At 39.6% G+C, this 17,095-nt stretch overlaps 1 protein-coding gene across 2 annotated transcripts in view; it reads left to right on the top strand.

Moving 5' to 3' along the window:
- mtmr12 (myotubularin related protein 12) overlaps positions 1-17,095 on the top strand; it is a 65,362-nt gene that overhangs the window by 22,887 nt on the left and 25,380 nt on the right. For both annotated transcript variants that reach the window (XM_078551206.1, XM_078551197.1), the window contains exons 6-10: positions 482-623; positions 5,049-5,124; positions 9,334-9,440; positions 14,113-14,243; positions 15,086-15,164. In XM_078551206.1, coding sequence (XP_078407332.1) covers positions 482-623; positions 5,049-5,124; positions 9,334-9,440; positions 14,113-14,243; positions 15,086-15,164 — 535 coding nt within the window. The remainder of the gene's footprint in view (positions 1-481; positions 624-5,048; positions 5,125-9,333; positions 9,441-14,112; positions 14,244-15,085; positions 15,165-17,095) is intronic.

Raw genomic sequence — 17,095 nt, 5'->3', positions numbered from 1 at the left:
CTTCTCAAGGGCAATTACGGATGGGCAATAAATTCTGGCCTAGCCAACAACGCATGACCGAAATAAAACAAAAAATTTGTGCAAAGGTATGAAGTGTGCACACTGGGCTACAGTTCTATTTGCAAATTAACTGGAGGCAACTTGCTTTGATGAACTTTCTTTGTTTAATTTTCATTCAGTCACAAATAACACTGCCTGTTGTTCCTTTATATATAAACGTTGCTTCCTTTGGATCATGCTAAATCTAATGGCTTTGAAACCTTTTGACAGCTCCTTGCATCTTAATCCATTTCTCACTTTTTATTTCTTTTTTTAAAAAAACACTTACTTGTTGAGTGAATTCCACAGCACTTTCCATGCTAATATCTGTCTATCCATAGCAATTAAATTGTACATGGGGTAAGTGATGGGTTATGTACACGGAGGTATTTAGTTTGCAAAAGTTTGTGTCTCAGTCAATGAGAAGTTGTTTTCTTTTCAGTGGGTCCTTTAGGAATAGAAGAGGAGCCTTCGACCATAATGTTTGAAACTAAAAATGACTGGAAAGTAGAGCTGGACCGCACTGGAGATTTACTAACTTACAGAATAATTTCCAGCAATGAAAATTACAAAATCAGCACCAGGTGAGAAATCAACAGTTGGATATTGTGGATCATACTGGTTAATTACTGGGAATACATGGCACCAGAAGGCCTGACTATCCTACTTCTGTCCCCTGCAAAACAAAAGATGTCTCCACGAAAGGTACACTTTAAGTCCCATTCCTGACACCACCCTACCAAAATGTTGCCTACATTTCAATAACTTGTTCATTCAATCAAAGATCTTGGAGAGGACTTATATAGCATCTTTCATGATTGCAGGATGTCCCTGAGTGTTTCAGCTAATAAAGTACTTCTGAGGTGCTGTCAGTGCACTGTAGGGAAATCCAGCAGTTAATTTATGCACAGCATGATCCTTTGTTTAAAAAAAAGGAATGCAGTAAATCACTAGATAATTATTCGAGGGATAAAAGTTTGCCAGGACACCAAGAGAACTCCCCTCATTGCTTCAGATAGTGCCATAGAGTGGTTTAGGCCCACTTGAGGGCAGATTGGGTTTAATGTAATGTCTCGTTTAAAAGGTTGACAGCTCTGACAACATAGCAACTCAGTGCTGCGTAGCCTAGATGTAGGTCTGCAAAATGAAGGAAACTTCTCTAAATTATACTCTATCCTCTTGATTGAAAATATTTGCTGCTGTTTAGGAATTGATATCTTAAACAGCAGAGACTGACTAAGATGCTGAACTCTAAATGGTTCAAGTCTCCAGCAGTTATTTCTATTTTGATTAGGAGAACTGCTTGTGTTTATCTATGCAAATAAACCTAAAATCCTACTATTGCAACATAAAATTGGTTCTAAGGTACTTGTTTCCACTGCTGTGCCCAGGACTTAATTCCCTATATTTGTTCTTTGTGTGAAGAACTAATTTGTGATCATCTGCCTTTAATAATTTGAACATGTTTTCTCTTGTCTTTATGCAGTTTAAAGATTTGCCCTTTCCTATATAATTTTCTAACTTTAGTGCAGAATTGACAATGCTGGACTGTTAGAGGAGCCATCTTTTGGATGAGATGCTAAACTAATGCTATGTATGTCCCCCTGCGAATGTATAAGATCCCTTAGAATCATTTGAAGAACAGGAATTTTTCCAGCATTCTGGCTGATGTATATCTTTCCACCAGTGACTGGTTACCTGGTCGCTTATCTTATTGCTGTTTTATGGGAGCTCACTGTGTAATTTGGCTGATGTGTTTTCCTACAATATAGCAATGACTACATGTCAAAAGCAATTTATTTGTGAAGTGCTTTGGACTATCCTGAGTTGTGAAGGTACTAAATAAGTACAGGTTTGTTTTTCCCTACCTCTTAAGATCGCCTTTTGGTCACTTCATTTCAAGGATGAAAAACTCCAGATTTTTCCAGTCTTTTTTTTCATTATTCAGATCATTTTTCCTGGTTTTTCCTCTCCACTGCCTTCAGTGTTTGAATTTTTCCTTTGTGTTTATGATCAGAACAGGACACAGATATCAAGGTGTGAATTGATTACACAGTTTGGTCATAACTTCCTATGACTTGTATCTTGTATGTTTTAGCTATGTATTTCAAGTTTCTACTGGCCATTCTGATTGCTGCTTAGCTTTGGTTGGGATTAGTAACTTTTTAAAAATGCTTTTGAATGTTATAACCATAAATGTTTATTCTCGGAAATACATTCAAACAAGCAAGTTTCTGTCAGTTAAAAGCAAAGAAAATAGACTTGTTGTAACTTGATAGTCTAGAGCATATGATCGAGCTGAGCTGCCTAAGCAAGTATACATTTTAACATTCTGCCATCAACATAATTAAGTTTCAATATAATGTGAAACACTTGCAGTATTTATATTTTTTTTTCAGTTGATCTATAGTGAAGCAGACTTACCAGGAATTTAGAATTGATGGGACTCTCAGCTCATTCATTGTCCCTCATTTATATTTTTGCATTTAGTCGCTCTTTGAACTTATTGAACCACGTACTAGCTGTGACAGATATGGACTAAGAGCTCTGCCACTGCTGTGTTTAGCTGGTTTCTAAAATGTCTTCCCTTCTGTTAATATGTGAGTCATTTTCCTCCCTGACCCCTTTTATCTCGCTGGCATGTGTTTCCTGAATATTGTGGTTAAGATGAGCTCTAAGTCAGGAATCACACTTGTGTTCTTTTGCTTGTGACATTGGTTTTCTCCACTTAATTGCTTTCTGTTGGTATACTACTCAATTATGTTTGACATTGTAACCCTCTATTCCATCATGGAAATGAAAAGGGAAAGTTTTTTTTGGTTCATTCTTTCATGGGATGTGGGCATCATTGGCAAGGCCAGCATTTGTTGTCCATTGCGAATTGCCCTTGAGTGGCTTGCTAGGCCATTTCAGAGAGCAGTTAGAAGTCAACCACATTGCTGTGGGTCTGGAGTCACATGTAGACCAGGCCATGTAAGGATGGTGGATTTCCTTCCCTAAAGGACATTCGTGAACCAGATGATTTTTTTCAGATAGCTCCATGGTCACCATTACTGAGACTAGCTTATAGTTCCAGATTTCTTTTTAAACTGAATTCTAAATTCCACAACAAAAACAGAAAACGCTGGAAAAACTCAGCAGATCTAACAGCATCTGTGGAGAGAAAGACAGAATTAACATTTCGAGTCTGTATGACTTGAGTTCTGAGATTTCCAACATCCACAGTATTTTGCTTTTATCTAAATTGCTGCGATTGTAGGATTTGAACCCGTGTCCCCAGAGCATTAGCCTCGGCCTCTGGATTACTAATCCAGTGATATTACCACTACACCACTGTCTCCATGTTGCTATTACTAAGTACCAATGTAATTCCTCATTTTAAAAATGTCACTTGCCTTTTGCCAAACTCCATTCCTTTTAAAATTTAAGCTGGTGATTGTTCTTGCACATTTTTTATGTAAAAAAAAAAGGAACTTGTGACCTCAATTCAGTGCTTTTTGACTCATTGGATCTTAACTAAATTTCAAGTGACCTCGATACATCTGACACTGAAAGTTACATGAAGGAGACTTTCTATTTATGTAAGATATTAAATTTGAACCATACCAAATATAGTCCTGCTGGCCAAACTGTACTTTATGCATTTTGTGCATGTTCTATTAAAAAACAATAACCATATTTTGTAGTCCCATGTGAAGACTTTAAAAACTGTGCCTACTTTGTTTGGAATTTACATTTAAAGTGGATGATGCTGAGATGAAGTGCCTTTTCAGTTTATTCCACTTTGCACTTCAGCTCCAGACTCCCAGCTCGATATGTTATGGCCAGATGCAGACTAAAGTCCTGTGTGTTTTGTGAAAAGGCTTTTTGGTTTAATTGGTCAGATTATTATTAATTTGATATGCAATTTTCCCCTCTTTCTTTCCCCTTGCCTCTCCCTTCCTTCCTTCCTCGCTAGTCAAGGATCTCCAACAGCTGAGAAAGCAGGGGAATGATCTGCTCCCAGACCAAAGCTTAAAATAGATCAAAACTCATTTCTTTTTTTCCCCTAAAGTGCTTTTGAGTTTAAAATGTGTGGTTGGGTGAAGGACTCTGTTTTTTTTAAAAATAAACTTTGCACAATTCCTTGCCATTCCCAATGCAACATTTGTTTTGGGAATCTTGCAGGAGTGTTTCTAGTGATTGATTCTGTACTGCTGAAATCAGAATTCTGAATTTTGCAAGGTAGTGGGATCTTGATATTTTTTTTGGCTAAATTGAAATAAAATTTGGAGGGTAATGATATCTATTGTTGGAAATATTTAAATATGATGTTCACATCCATATGTTTAAAGTGGGAGGGACAGTTAATCATAAGTTTTTTTTAGAAAGCAGATGACCCCAGATTTTCTAAATATGGCGAGGGGATGGGAAATGCTCTTTTTTTAAAAAAATTAAGATAATTCTAAACCTGTACTAAATATTGGTTAGGTCACATTTAGAATATTGTATTGAGTTCTGGGTGTCTTGCTTTTAATCAAGATGCCAAAGAAACTGTGCAGAACGTATAACCTAATATCAGGAAAAGAGGCTTTAGTTAAGAAGGGACGGTGGATCTTGGTAGAGAGGGGTCCAAAGGAAACCTGATTGAGAGGTTCAAAATTGAGAGATTTTAATGATGTAATTTAGGAATGATTCTTTCTGCAGTTTGAGTTGAAGTTTGTTAGGGTAAGGATGGAAGCTGAATTCATGGTAGCTTTTAAAAGGGAAGTGAAATACTGGGGAAAGGTCAGAAGACAAGGTGGATAGCTGAGAACCTGCTCAGTTGCAATGAGCTGTGCAATTCTATGATTGTAAATATTTGGGGGAATTGGATATCAAACTATGTTAAAGAGAAAGAAGAATGTTTTAACTTTGCAATGCCTTGCACTTCCCTGAGGTAAAGGGGCATCATTCAAATGCGACACATTTTGTTAAATTTATCAGTAAGTTTTACATTTCCAATACATGCTGGGTTATTTTGCTTCCAGACTTCCACAGTTCTTTGCTGTTCCTTCAACTGTTGCTGATGATGACATTAAGAAATACAAAGGAAAAGGAATTCCTGTAAGTTTGCTTTTTGTTTTTCTTCAACTTACCGACCCACCCCTAAATCCACCTTTAATGCCACTAGTACCTTCCTTCACGTAGTCTGTTCTGCAAATCCCTTGACAGTTGTCCCCTTTTTCTCAAAGCCTATGAGAAATTGAGTAGGTTGAACCTCTCTTATTGCATGTACACCGAATGGATAGTAGTTTGCATAACATTGAAAGTGTAATAGAGTAGAATTCTCCCAATCCTCAGGCTTGCTATTTTTCTTTTGGAAACTTTATAAGCCTCTTCTGTTAATTTACTACAATCCTTTTCTTCTCTTGTTAGCCATAGTTGGATCACTTTTACCGCTGGGTTTTCGTGCCTTAAAGGAATGTATATTTGTTGTAGACCATATATTAATTATGTAAATGCTTGCCATTGTCTGTCTGCTGTTGTACCTTTTAGTGTAGTTTCCCAGTCAACCACAACCAACTTTCCCCTCATATCTTCATAGTTTCCTTTGTTTAGAGTTAAGGTCTTAGTTTCAGATTGAACTACATCAGTTTCAGATTGAACTACATCACTTCCAGATTTAATGTAAAATTCTATTATGGGCACTCTTCTCTAAAGGTTCCTTTACAATGAGATTATAAATTAGCCCTTCCTCATTGCACAATGCTAGATCTAAAATAGCTAATTCCCTAGTTGGTTCCTCAACATATTGTTCTAGAAAACCATCTCATATACATTCCAGGAATTTGCCCCCCACAACATTAGTGCCAATTAGGTTTATCCAATCTATATGTAGGTTGAAGTCCTCCATTAATGTATTACCCTTGTTAAATGCACTTCTAATTTCCTGATTTTATACCATGCCCTTTTTACCACTACTATTTAGTGGCCTATAAGCAACTCCTCCTAATGTTTGCTGCCCCTTGCTGTTTCTTAGCAAACTGATTCCACATCTTGATCTTCTGATCTAAGATCCCCTCTTACTAATATACTGATCCCATCCTTTATTAACAGTGCTACCCCACCACCTCTTCATTTTTGTCCACCTTCCTAATTGTCGAATACCCTTGGATATTCAGTTTCTGACTTTGGTCACCTTGCATCTATGTCTTTGTAATAACAATTAGGTCATATCTGTTTACTTCTATCTGTACTGTCAATTCAACTACCTTGTTACGAATGCTGCGTTCATTCAGAAAGTGCCTTTAATGCTGTCTTTTTATTATTTTCTCAACCCCTAGCCTTATCTGCTGGCACACTTAAGTTTGTATGCTCTGTCCCTTCCTGTCACACAGACCACCATTTTCCTTCCTGCTACTTTGCTCTCTTGCTTTCTCCTTTCCCTCTTTAATTTATCACATCTTCCTAAACCTTATCCCTCACCTCGACTATTTTAGTTTAAAGCCCCCTCTACTGCCCTAGTTATATGACCCACCAGAACACTAGTCTCAGCATGGTTCAGGTGAGGACCGTCCCAATGTTACAGTCCCCACCTTCCCAAATACTGGTGCCAGCGCCTGAAGAATCAAAGCCCATTTCTCCCACACCAATCTTTGAGCCACACATTTGACTCTAATCTTTTTTACCGCCCGCCAATTTGCTCGTGGCTCAGATAGTAATCCAGAGATTATTACCTTGAGGTTCTGCTTTTTAATTTAGCCCCTAGCTTCTCATACTCTCTAAGCAGAACCTCTTTCTTAGTTCTGTATATGTCATTGGTACCATGTGGACCATGACCACTGGATCCTCCCCCTCCCGTTGCAAGTTCCTCTCAGCCAAGAGCTGATGTCCCGAACCCTGGCATTGGGCAGGTAACACCGTCTTCTGGGCTCTCGTTCTAGGCTGCAGAGAACTGTGTCTATTCCCCAGACTAAATTGTCCCTTACTACCACTGCATTCCTATTTACTTCCACCCCTTGAATGGCTTCCTGTACCATGATGCTATGGTTAGTTTGCTTATCTACCCTGCAGCCCCCTGTGAGCACCTCAAACTGTTGGACAATTGCAAATGCCGAGGCACCTCCATTTCTACCTTCTCGATCCCCTCACTCGGAATCACATCCTCCTGTCCCTGACAAATGACCAAATCAGAAGACCTTAGCTTAAGGGATATCACCGCCTCCTTGAACAAAAGGTCCAGGTAACATTCCCCCCTCCCTGATGTCGCAGTGTCTGCAGCTCTGCCTCCAGCTCAATGACTCTGAGCCAAAGTTCCTCGAGTTGCAGACACTTGCTGCAGATGTGTTTGCCCTGGATCATAATAGCACCCAGGAGGCCCCGCATTCTGCAGCCGCAACAGATCACCTGCCCTCCGATCCTTGGTGTCTTAAGTAATTAATTATTTTCTTAATTATTTTTAAGTTAATACCTCTTCTTACCATCACTTTCTGTACTAATTGAAACCTTAGAAATTCAATAAACCCTACCAATTAATAAGCAAATAATGGGCTCACTAGATTCTTTCTTCCCTTCTGCTGGTGTTTCTTAAGGACCTACCTTATAATTATCATTAATTAAGGGTTATTTTAAAAAAAAACTTTTTAGTTTCCCTAAATTTCAGCTCTTTACATACACACCCTATCAGCAGTTACTCACTGACCAACTTATGATTTTCCTGTAAATCTTACTCGTATATTTATAAATCCTATTAATACTTAATACGCCGTACATGTAGTACTAAGCCTTTCTTTGGAAAAAAAAAATCAGCCATACCAGTTAATGCTTAGTTTAAATGGGAAATACTCACCAGCCAATCACCGGCCTGCTTCCCTGTGATGTCGCACCTCTTTTTTTAGGCTCTGACTGGCTCCTGTTGACATTTAACTCCTGCTGCTGCTCTCGCTGATTCTCTCACTGAAGCCCCACACACTCTCTGCGCTTTTAACCCTCATTGCTTCTCACAGATTCTCACACTGATCATCTTGCAGTGATCAATGTTTAAAGTATCTACTAGTTTCCATTTTGATACACTTGGCTGACCTACATTGGCCCTTGTTCCCCTACCATCTCAAATTTAAGATTATTACCCTGGTGTTTAAATCACTTCATGGCCTTGCCACACCATGTGCAGGATTTCCATTCCATGGTCAGGAACCTGATGTTGGGACCAATTTCAGGTCCCAGCCCCACACAGCGTGTTCCTAAAATGCCCATCTCAACTTGAGCTCTTTTAATAAAAGGTCAGTTTTCCCCTCTTAAATTTAAAGGAGCTACAATTGATGGGGCAACTCCACCATGGTAGAACCAGAGGCTGCAGTGTGGTTCAGCAGCCATGATAGCATGAGTGTGACATCCCTCGTGGGATTAATCTTGGTGCCCTCGCCCCCAGTTTCTTGACTTGAGATTGCCTTGATGCACTCTCCGTGTTTTGGTCTTTAGGTGCAAAGCCCGCATGACAACTGGAAATCCCAGTAGGTGCGGAAAAGGCCCCTTAATTGCTCTCAATATGAACATATGAATTGTGTCTGGGGGATGGTGCAGCAAGAGGAATCATTTCGACTGGCAGGGAGTGCCCGTTGCAAAGTAAGGGAGAGCTGGAGGTCCTCTGAGAAGGTGGAGCCCAACTGGTGATAATTTACAAGAACTGAATCAATGTGGTTTGTCACCATTCTAATCCTAATCTAGCCTATTTAAAAAAAAAAAAGGCTTGTGGGAATTTTGGCATCCTGGCGGCATGAGATGAGGGCCTGGCTGCCTCTGATCCAAACGTCACAGAAGACCCTATCCCCAATCAGTAACTTGCTGGTTGCAATCCCTTCCACTCTGAACTCTGTCCTTCTGACGCCAGGCTCTTGTGCATTTTCCTCTCCCTTATTAACCATTGTTGTTAGATATGCCTTCAACTACCAAGTCCTCCTGCGCTCTGGAATTCACTCCTTAAACCCGCCTCTTTGACCATCCTTTAACGTTCAAATTAAAACAGAAAATGCTGGAAATTCTCAGCGGGCCAGGCAGCATCTTTGAAGAGAGAGACTGAGTTAACATTTCATGTTTGTGACCTTTCATCAAATCCCCTAATTTATCACCACTTAGCTTGATGTCTGTTTTCCTTTATAACAATGAAATGCCAAGGAACGTTTTCCTGCAATCAAGGTCATGTATAAATGTCAGATTCCTCCTGAGAGGTGGGCTTCAGACATGTGCAATCCTAGTTCTGGTTGCGAGAGTGGTGCAGGTTGGTTCTCTATATATATTTCATTTTTACAATGTTTCTAAATTACCCATGTGCAGCTTTGGTGCTGGTCTCACTCCAGTGGTTGTGCATTGTTGAAGATGGCAGCTCTCCCTGAAATAGCTGACGACAGCACTTCTCAAATGGACAAAGGTTGGATTGACAGGTCAGTAGCTACTCTTGTTAAAGTGTCAGTAAAGATAGGCAGCTGGGCTTTAAACCGGGAAGGCTGTTTTTTTTTTGCTGTGACCTATAATTTTAATTTTTTACTTCCTGTCCCCCATAATACTTGGGGGGAAAACTAATCAACTTTACATGGTCGTTGGAGACTCCTCATTATTCAAGCATGTCCAAGCTGTAAATTATTTCATCACCTTCTGTGGGTCACCTCGTGATTTGAGAGTACAATGCAGGATCAGCATGTATGTCCACAGAACTGGCTGTTCCTATTGCTTTTGGGGGATCTTCTGCAGCTGCATCACCTCTGGCCTTCCTCTGGGCATGTTGGATGTTGAGAGTTTGGCATAGATGGCTCTTGAAACATGTTGAACCAAATTTCGGTGCTCACCTCCACGTGGGTTGGCTGGCTGCAGTGTTTCCCCAAGAGAGGTGGTCTGCAATGTAGAAGTTTGTAAGGCTCTTGTTTCAGGTGCCCTTGTATCATTTGTACTGACCACCTTGATATCGTTTGCTGAGACAGTTCTCCATGGAAGATCTGCTTGGGGATTCTGTAGTCATCCATGTGAGAGGCATGGCCTGCTCATCCAAGTTGAAAGTTGTCAATTTTACATGGTTTGCAAGAACCAGATAATCATTTCTATGACAGTTTGCAGCATATTAGAGCAATAACTTGTTAATGCTACATTGAGATTAAGATGTCATTGATATTCTGCCTGAGCAAAGTTATTGTAATTTGACATGCCAACACCTTGGTGCATTACTGCTTTTTAAAATTTCATTTAGAAAGAGGAATGGAATCATAATTGGCATAACGTAACTTTGCATTTGTGCAGACTTTAATGAAAGGGCATTTTCATAAAACACTGCAAGTTTTTCAAATAAATTTAAAATTGATTTCAATGCTTCGCATCAATTTTTGAAATTTTGTTCTCGGAATGTTGGCAATGCTTGCAAGGTCACATTGCTGCTGATTCTAGTTGTTTCAAGAAGCTGGTCATCGTTGTTTTGAATTGCTGCAATTTTTGTGATCATTGCCTTGGAAATTCCAGGAGTTTGATCCAGTAGCTGTAATGGGTCAGTGATGTTTGTCCAAGTCATAATGTGATTTGGAGGGCAACTTGGAGGTGATGGCGTTCTCGTGATTTTGCTACTCTTGACTTTCTTTGTGGTAGAGACAATGGGTCTTGGAGGCTATCATAATTAACCTCACAGAGTTGCTGCAGTGTATGCTGTAGCCACAGTGTAAGGGGGCGCCAGTCAAGCGAACTGATTTGTCCTGAATTAGATAAATAGAAAATGCTGGTTCCTCAGCAGGTGGGCAACATCTGTGGAGAGAGAGAGAGAAGCAGAGTTTCAGGTTCCCATCAGAGCCCTGTCCCATGTCTGAATGATGCTGAGCTTCACATGCTGCAGGTATACTTACCCAACTGAGTGATCAACACTCCCGATTGAGTCCCGTAGATGGTAGAAAGGATTTGTGATTTAGGAGATGAGTCATTTTTTTTCTTATTTGTGCCTCTGTTCTATATATGTAATTGATATAGTCAATGGTGACCCTTTAGGGGATTTAATGTTGGGAAACCTGTTGATAATGATGCAGAAGTTGAGAATTATACTGAGGAATGGCCCGGAAGTGACCCCTTCTTTCATTTCCCACCCCCACAGTGAAAATCCAGCCCACTGTGTCCATTAGACACCATGCTTCAGGAAAGATGTGAAGGCTTTAAGAGGGTGCGAAGAAGATTTGAGCATGGTTCCAGGGGTGAGGAGCTTCAGTTACATGAATAGATTGGGGAAGTTGGGTCTGTTCCCCTTGGAGCAGAGAAGGTTGAGAAGAGATTTGATTGAGGTGTCTAGGCAGGGTAGATGAGGAGAAATTGTTCCAGTTGATAGAAGGGTCAAGAACCAAAAGGTACCAACTTAAGGTGATGGACAAAAGAACCAAAGACAACATGAGGAAAATCTTTTACATTCTGAGTGGTTAGGGTCTCAAATGCAGATTCAGTGTGGCTTTCGAAAGGGAATTGGATAATTATTGGAAGACAAAATTTGCAGTGCTAAGGGGAAAAGGTAGGGGGAAGTGGGACTGAGTTGCTTTTGCAGAGTGGGCACAAACATGACTGGCTAAATGGCCTCCTCCTGTGCAGTAACCACTCTATAATTCAATTCTACAAGAAAAGGATTTGGACTTCAAGGGCTGTTCTACCACTCAGGTAGATAAATGAGATGCAGGTCAAATAGGTAGCACACTCTTGTTGGTTTCCTTGCCTCCCAATGCATACATAGGATTACAGGATATAAGGCACAGAAACAGGTGATTTGGCCCTACTAGTCCATGCCAGTGTTTATGCTGCAATTGAGCCTTCCTCCATCTTTCCTCATCCAAATCAACCATTGTAACCCTCTATTTCCTTCTCCCACATATGCTTGTCTAGTTTCCCCTTAATTGCATCTATGCTATTTGCTTCAACCACTCAAGTGGTAGCGAGTTCCACATTCTCACTACTCTTTGGGTAAAGAAGCTGCATCTGAAATCCCTATTGGATTTCTTAGTGACTATCTTATACCTCTTCCCCACAGGAAGAAACATTCTCTCTGCGTTCACTCAATCAAAACCATTCATTAATTTTAAAGACCTCAATTGGGTCATTCCTCAGCCGTTTTTTCAAGAGAGAGATCCAGCCTGTCAATCATTTCTTGATATGTATAGCCAAGAATTTCTGATATCACCCTTGGAGCGCCTCTGTCCCTTTTTATTATAATGTGACTAGAACTGCAAGCAGTCCTCCAAGTGTAGTGTAACCAAGGTTCAGTACAGGTTTAGCTTAACTTCCCCATTTTACCATGTTTTTTTTATGACCTTACTAACTTGTGGTGCAACTTTAAATGATCGATTGATGCACTACTACCCTGAGATCCCTTTGTTTCTCTACCCCATCTCAACTTGCACTTTCCAAATAATAATTGACTTCCCTATTCTTCTAACCAAACTGTGCTACCTCATATTTATCTATGATTAATATAATTTGTCCAACCTGCAAGGTTATTAATGTTGTCCTGTAATTTGTTACAGTCCTCAGTATTGACTATCCCACCACCACCTCCCACTGCGCGTCCTGTTCTCTCTTCCTCTCCCCCCCCAAACAAAGCTGGTGTCATCTGCAAATTTGGAAATTGTGGGCAGAATTTTCCCGTCGGCAATTTGGGGACGGGTCGCACTTACCGACAGGAAAATGACGCGGGACGACGTCGGGAGGAACCCCCGACGTCATCCTGGTCCATTTAAATATTGAGGAAGGCAGGCAGACAGCAAAATCTGCTGTCCGCCCGCTGACCTGTCACTGGCCAATTAAGGCCATTGACAGGGTAATTAAGATAATTAAAGACCTTCCCATCCAACCTTAAGGTTGGCGGGCAGGCCAGTAGCCCCAGTGGGCTCCTGATAATACATGAAACCTCATCCACTGGCGGGATGAGGTTTCATGTTCCTTTTTAAAAACTTTAATAAAGTTTATGTGCTTCTTATTAACATGTCCCATCTTGTGTGACATTGTCACATGAGGGGGACATGTTAATAATTTTTATATTTTTCAAGTTTTTTACACTGTCACTAATCTCCCTGAGACAGCACTTAGTCTCAGGGAGCAATGCACTCTTTCGCACACATGCGCGAAAGAGCGCACTTTGACAGATGGGGAATCCCCCCCTCCCCTCCCCGCACAGGAAGCGCATAGCGTTTCCTGTCGGGCAGGCCGCCCATTCAAAATGGCGGCGGGCCCCGTTTCGGCGGTGGAGTTCGGCTGCCCGCCCGCTGCCGAGCCGGTGGGACCCGCCCGCCCATCAAGGAAAAAGTTTTGGCCTGTGTTTTTGATTCCAAAATGCAAATCGTTAACGTAGATTGTGAACATCAGTAGCCCAGCTCTGATTCTTGTGGAAAATCATTCCCCATCTTCTGCACCTCTGAATAACTACACAGCCTGGCAGGCCCAGTCTAGCAGCTCTGTCCTTTCAGGATTTGGCCAACTTGGGTTCGAGCCACTATTTATTTTGGTCACTTGAGGTCCCTTAAAACCTTGTCCTCCCAACCTCAGGAATACATTGGAAAAACTCAGCAGGTCTGGCAGCATCGGCGGAGAAGAAAAGAGTAGACGTTTCGAGTCCTCATGACCCTTCAACAGAACTGATTCTGTTCTGTTGAAGGGTCATGAGGACTCGAAACGTCAACTCTTTTCTTCTCCGCCGATGCTGCCAGACCTGCTGAGTTTTTCCAGGTAATTCTGTTTTTGTTTTGGATTTCCAGCATCCGCAGTTTTTTGTTTTTGTTTTTATCTCAGGAATATATTCTCTGCTTTTGCTTCTCTCTAGTAGTGGTCAACATGAAATACTGATTTGCCAATTAAAAGGACTGGCACTTGGCCTGAGTTCAAACTCATGATTACCATGAAACTTCAAATCAATTTTATTTCCTGTTTGTTGATTAGATTTTTCTTTAAACATAACAATGTAATGTTTAAATATTCTCCGGTGGAGGCTACCCTAGGATCTCTTCCCCACTCCTTACAGCATTTGTAAGGTGTGTATAAAATTTAAAATGTTCTGTTGGCACCTATGGCTTACGTGACTTTTACAGTCTAATGGCTGCTACTTTTGATTTACAGGCTGCCCCAACTTCTCGGAGAAAACCATCCCTTGAATCACACAATCAGGACTGAGATCCTTTCAGCCACTCTCCCAACTGTGCAAGAAATACAGGCTTCATACAGCAGATTTAAGCAGCTGTTCTTGCCGGGTAAACTCATTTTGTACATTAGGAACCACATAAGTTATACTATTTAGTGAGGAGCAATGTAACTCTGTTTAAAAGCATTTGGATCTTTTCATTGAAATGACCCTTAAAAATTTCATATTCTGAGCTTGAAAATGGTTATTACCTTAACTTCCCCATGACTAATTTTAAAAAATATAATCTTTTATTTTTGAGCCTTGTAAACAAAGAACCTTTTGAGGTTTAATTTTACCTATTTTCTTCATGGAGTGGTAGTCATTAATATCAAAAATGTTGATTTTTGTTTGTAAACAAATGATACTGATCAGTTCACGGTAGAATTGTGTAGGGAAGTAATACTGATTTGAACCTTTTGGATTGTGCTAATGGGTTGTTTCTAATATTTGGGTAAGTGTGTATGTTGTCTAGCCTTATGTTATTAGTTAGTTAGTTTGTAATTGGGGTAAATTTGAACCATTCTGGAAACTTGAAGCTACTGTTGACTTCTGGTAAATATATTGAATCTAGTGTGTGGCAGTCCTTTTGCATTCCAACGTATTATGGAGCAATTGTGCTTTACATACATATGTAAATTTAGTTGGAGAATGTTTGCTGTTTTAATAGACTGAGTCATAAATAATACAGGCTTAGTATTGTTATTAGTATAAGCAACCTGTAAATTGATTCAAACTAGCTCTATATTTGAATTATTTTCTAAAAGCCTTAGATCTTTCAACTTTATGTACAGAACTCATGAATGAGGTCAAGCTGTAGTCTGGAACCAATCTTGGCTCAGTCTGATTAACTCATTGTGTGTTGATCTAGATATATTCAGCATTATAATAATAATAATTGTTCTTGACCAGATAATGCTGCTGAATTCTGGGAGTCTGACATTAAATGGCTGTCTGTTTTAGAGAATACAAACTGGCTAGAAGTCATCAGGTTTGTGCATCTTTAATGCATTCTTGTTAAATCATTTCTTTTTAGTGTACTGTAGTTTTTCTTGAATCCATTGTTATATAGGATGGAATTGCTGACAGTGGAAATATTTAACACTGCAGCAATGAAGTTTGATTTAATCCTGTCATAATTGAAGTGCGTTTAATTTTTTTCATTGTAGTTCTTGTTTTCGTTTTCTGAACAAATTCTTAATAGTGAGATTACGTTGAAAGTATAATGCCATCAAATGAAACAAATGCTAGAAGGCAAAACTTTGTGGGGTTTTTTTTGCCTCTGGTCTGCTACAGGAGCATTAAAAAGCTAAAGAAAGCCCTTTTTTAACAAAAACTTTCCTAGTTCTCTTATTCTGTGGCTGTCAATTAGGAAAATCTTGGTTCACCTGTTCAGTTCATTTCATTTTGCATTTTAGTATTTACAAAGTTAATCTTTTAACCCCCTTCTATAAGAGGTAGTTTTGGAGCACCCCTTACTCAGTTGTCGTTCAAATGATCCCAAAACTCCAATATGCAAAATATAGAACATTAATTAAACACCACAATATTGTATTTTCAACACTCTACACTTAGCATTTCATTATTCGACATGCTAGGCCTCAAAAGTGAGAAACTTCCCATTATTTAGTTTCTTGCAATGTAAAATGCTGGCAAGAAATGAAGTCATAAACAAGAGCTGGATGCTTATCTGACTGCTACAGAAGTGTATAGTATTTCAATTGCTGCATACCAGAAAGAAAAAGATTTTCTTTTTAATGGAATTGGGCGGCAGTATCTTTCAACACATTGCTTCAACTTCCTATTGGATTTTTGTTTAACCTTTCCTATTTTGTTTCAACACACACATTTTTATTGCTTTTGTGTTCATAATTTATGAAATTGCAAAAAGTGGTTTGGCGTCTGAGGCTTGGATGGTGCAATTCTTCACCGTTGCAAAATTTCACATTTATAAAAATTATACTCCTGTGGTACAGGACTGAACCAGTGGCTCTGGAAGTACTGAGCCATATATATGTTAGTGTTGAGTGATATTACTAGGTTATTAAAATTTTGAGCAATGGGGATATCAATCTTGTGTTTCACTAATGATACAGTACAGTCACAACTGATACTGAATTGGAGACACTTCATAGCTCTGCAATTTCTAGATCATGGAAATTATGTATAATTCTCTACATTTTTTTGTTTAAATTGAATCCCTGGATAACTGGCTATTTTGTGGCAATTTAATGTCCGTTAACCCAAAAAAGATAATGCATGGTTATCATTTTGATTTTGTACAAGTTCATCAAAAAAAGAACTTGCTTGTGAAAAAAGCCTTTCACAACTTCAGGTCCTTTCAAATGTCACGGGGATAGTGCGCTGTAATATCAAGCCCCACTGTTCCCCAAGCCACGACAAGTGTGACCACGACCAAACCACCAGATTGCCCTAATTTTACCTAACTGTTTAATTTAGGTTAACAGAATTATGAGCAGCAGGTTTGTAAACTTAAGTAAATAACTTTTTATTGAACAAGCTGTCATTAACCAGTGGCAAAAGAAAGAAATATGAACTGTTAATTTCTAACTCTATAACCTAAACTCTACCCCTTCTTAAATCCCTATACGCGCACATACAAGACCCACAAAAACGTGGATTTTAAGGGTGGGATAAAACCGTTCAACAGCACCAATTCCGGAGTACGGAATTCGATGGGTTGATTTTGATTGATGTCTTCTAAATTCCTTTCAGTTCTTGTTGATGACACAAGGTGATCTTCCAGCACTTCCAGTATTTAGTTCACTGGTTGAGCACTTGCCTTTCAATGTCTCTAATAGTGATTTTCCCCTTTGCCTCTTGACAGGGGTTTTCAGAGAGAGAGCAGGTTATAGAGATACGAGGAGAAAAAGCCAGCTAGCAATTGTGGAATTAATGGAA

Source organism: Cetorhinus maximus, chromosome 1, assembly GCF_964194155.1.
Source record: "Cetorhinus maximus chromosome 1, sCetMax3.hap1.1, whole genome shotgun sequence".
NCBI classification, from domain to species: Eukaryota; Metazoa; Chordata; class Chondrichthyes; order Lamniformes; family Cetorhinidae; genus Cetorhinus; species Cetorhinus maximus.
Note: the sequence above shows the minus strand (reverse complement) of the source record. Positions and strands in the feature narration are given on the sequence as shown.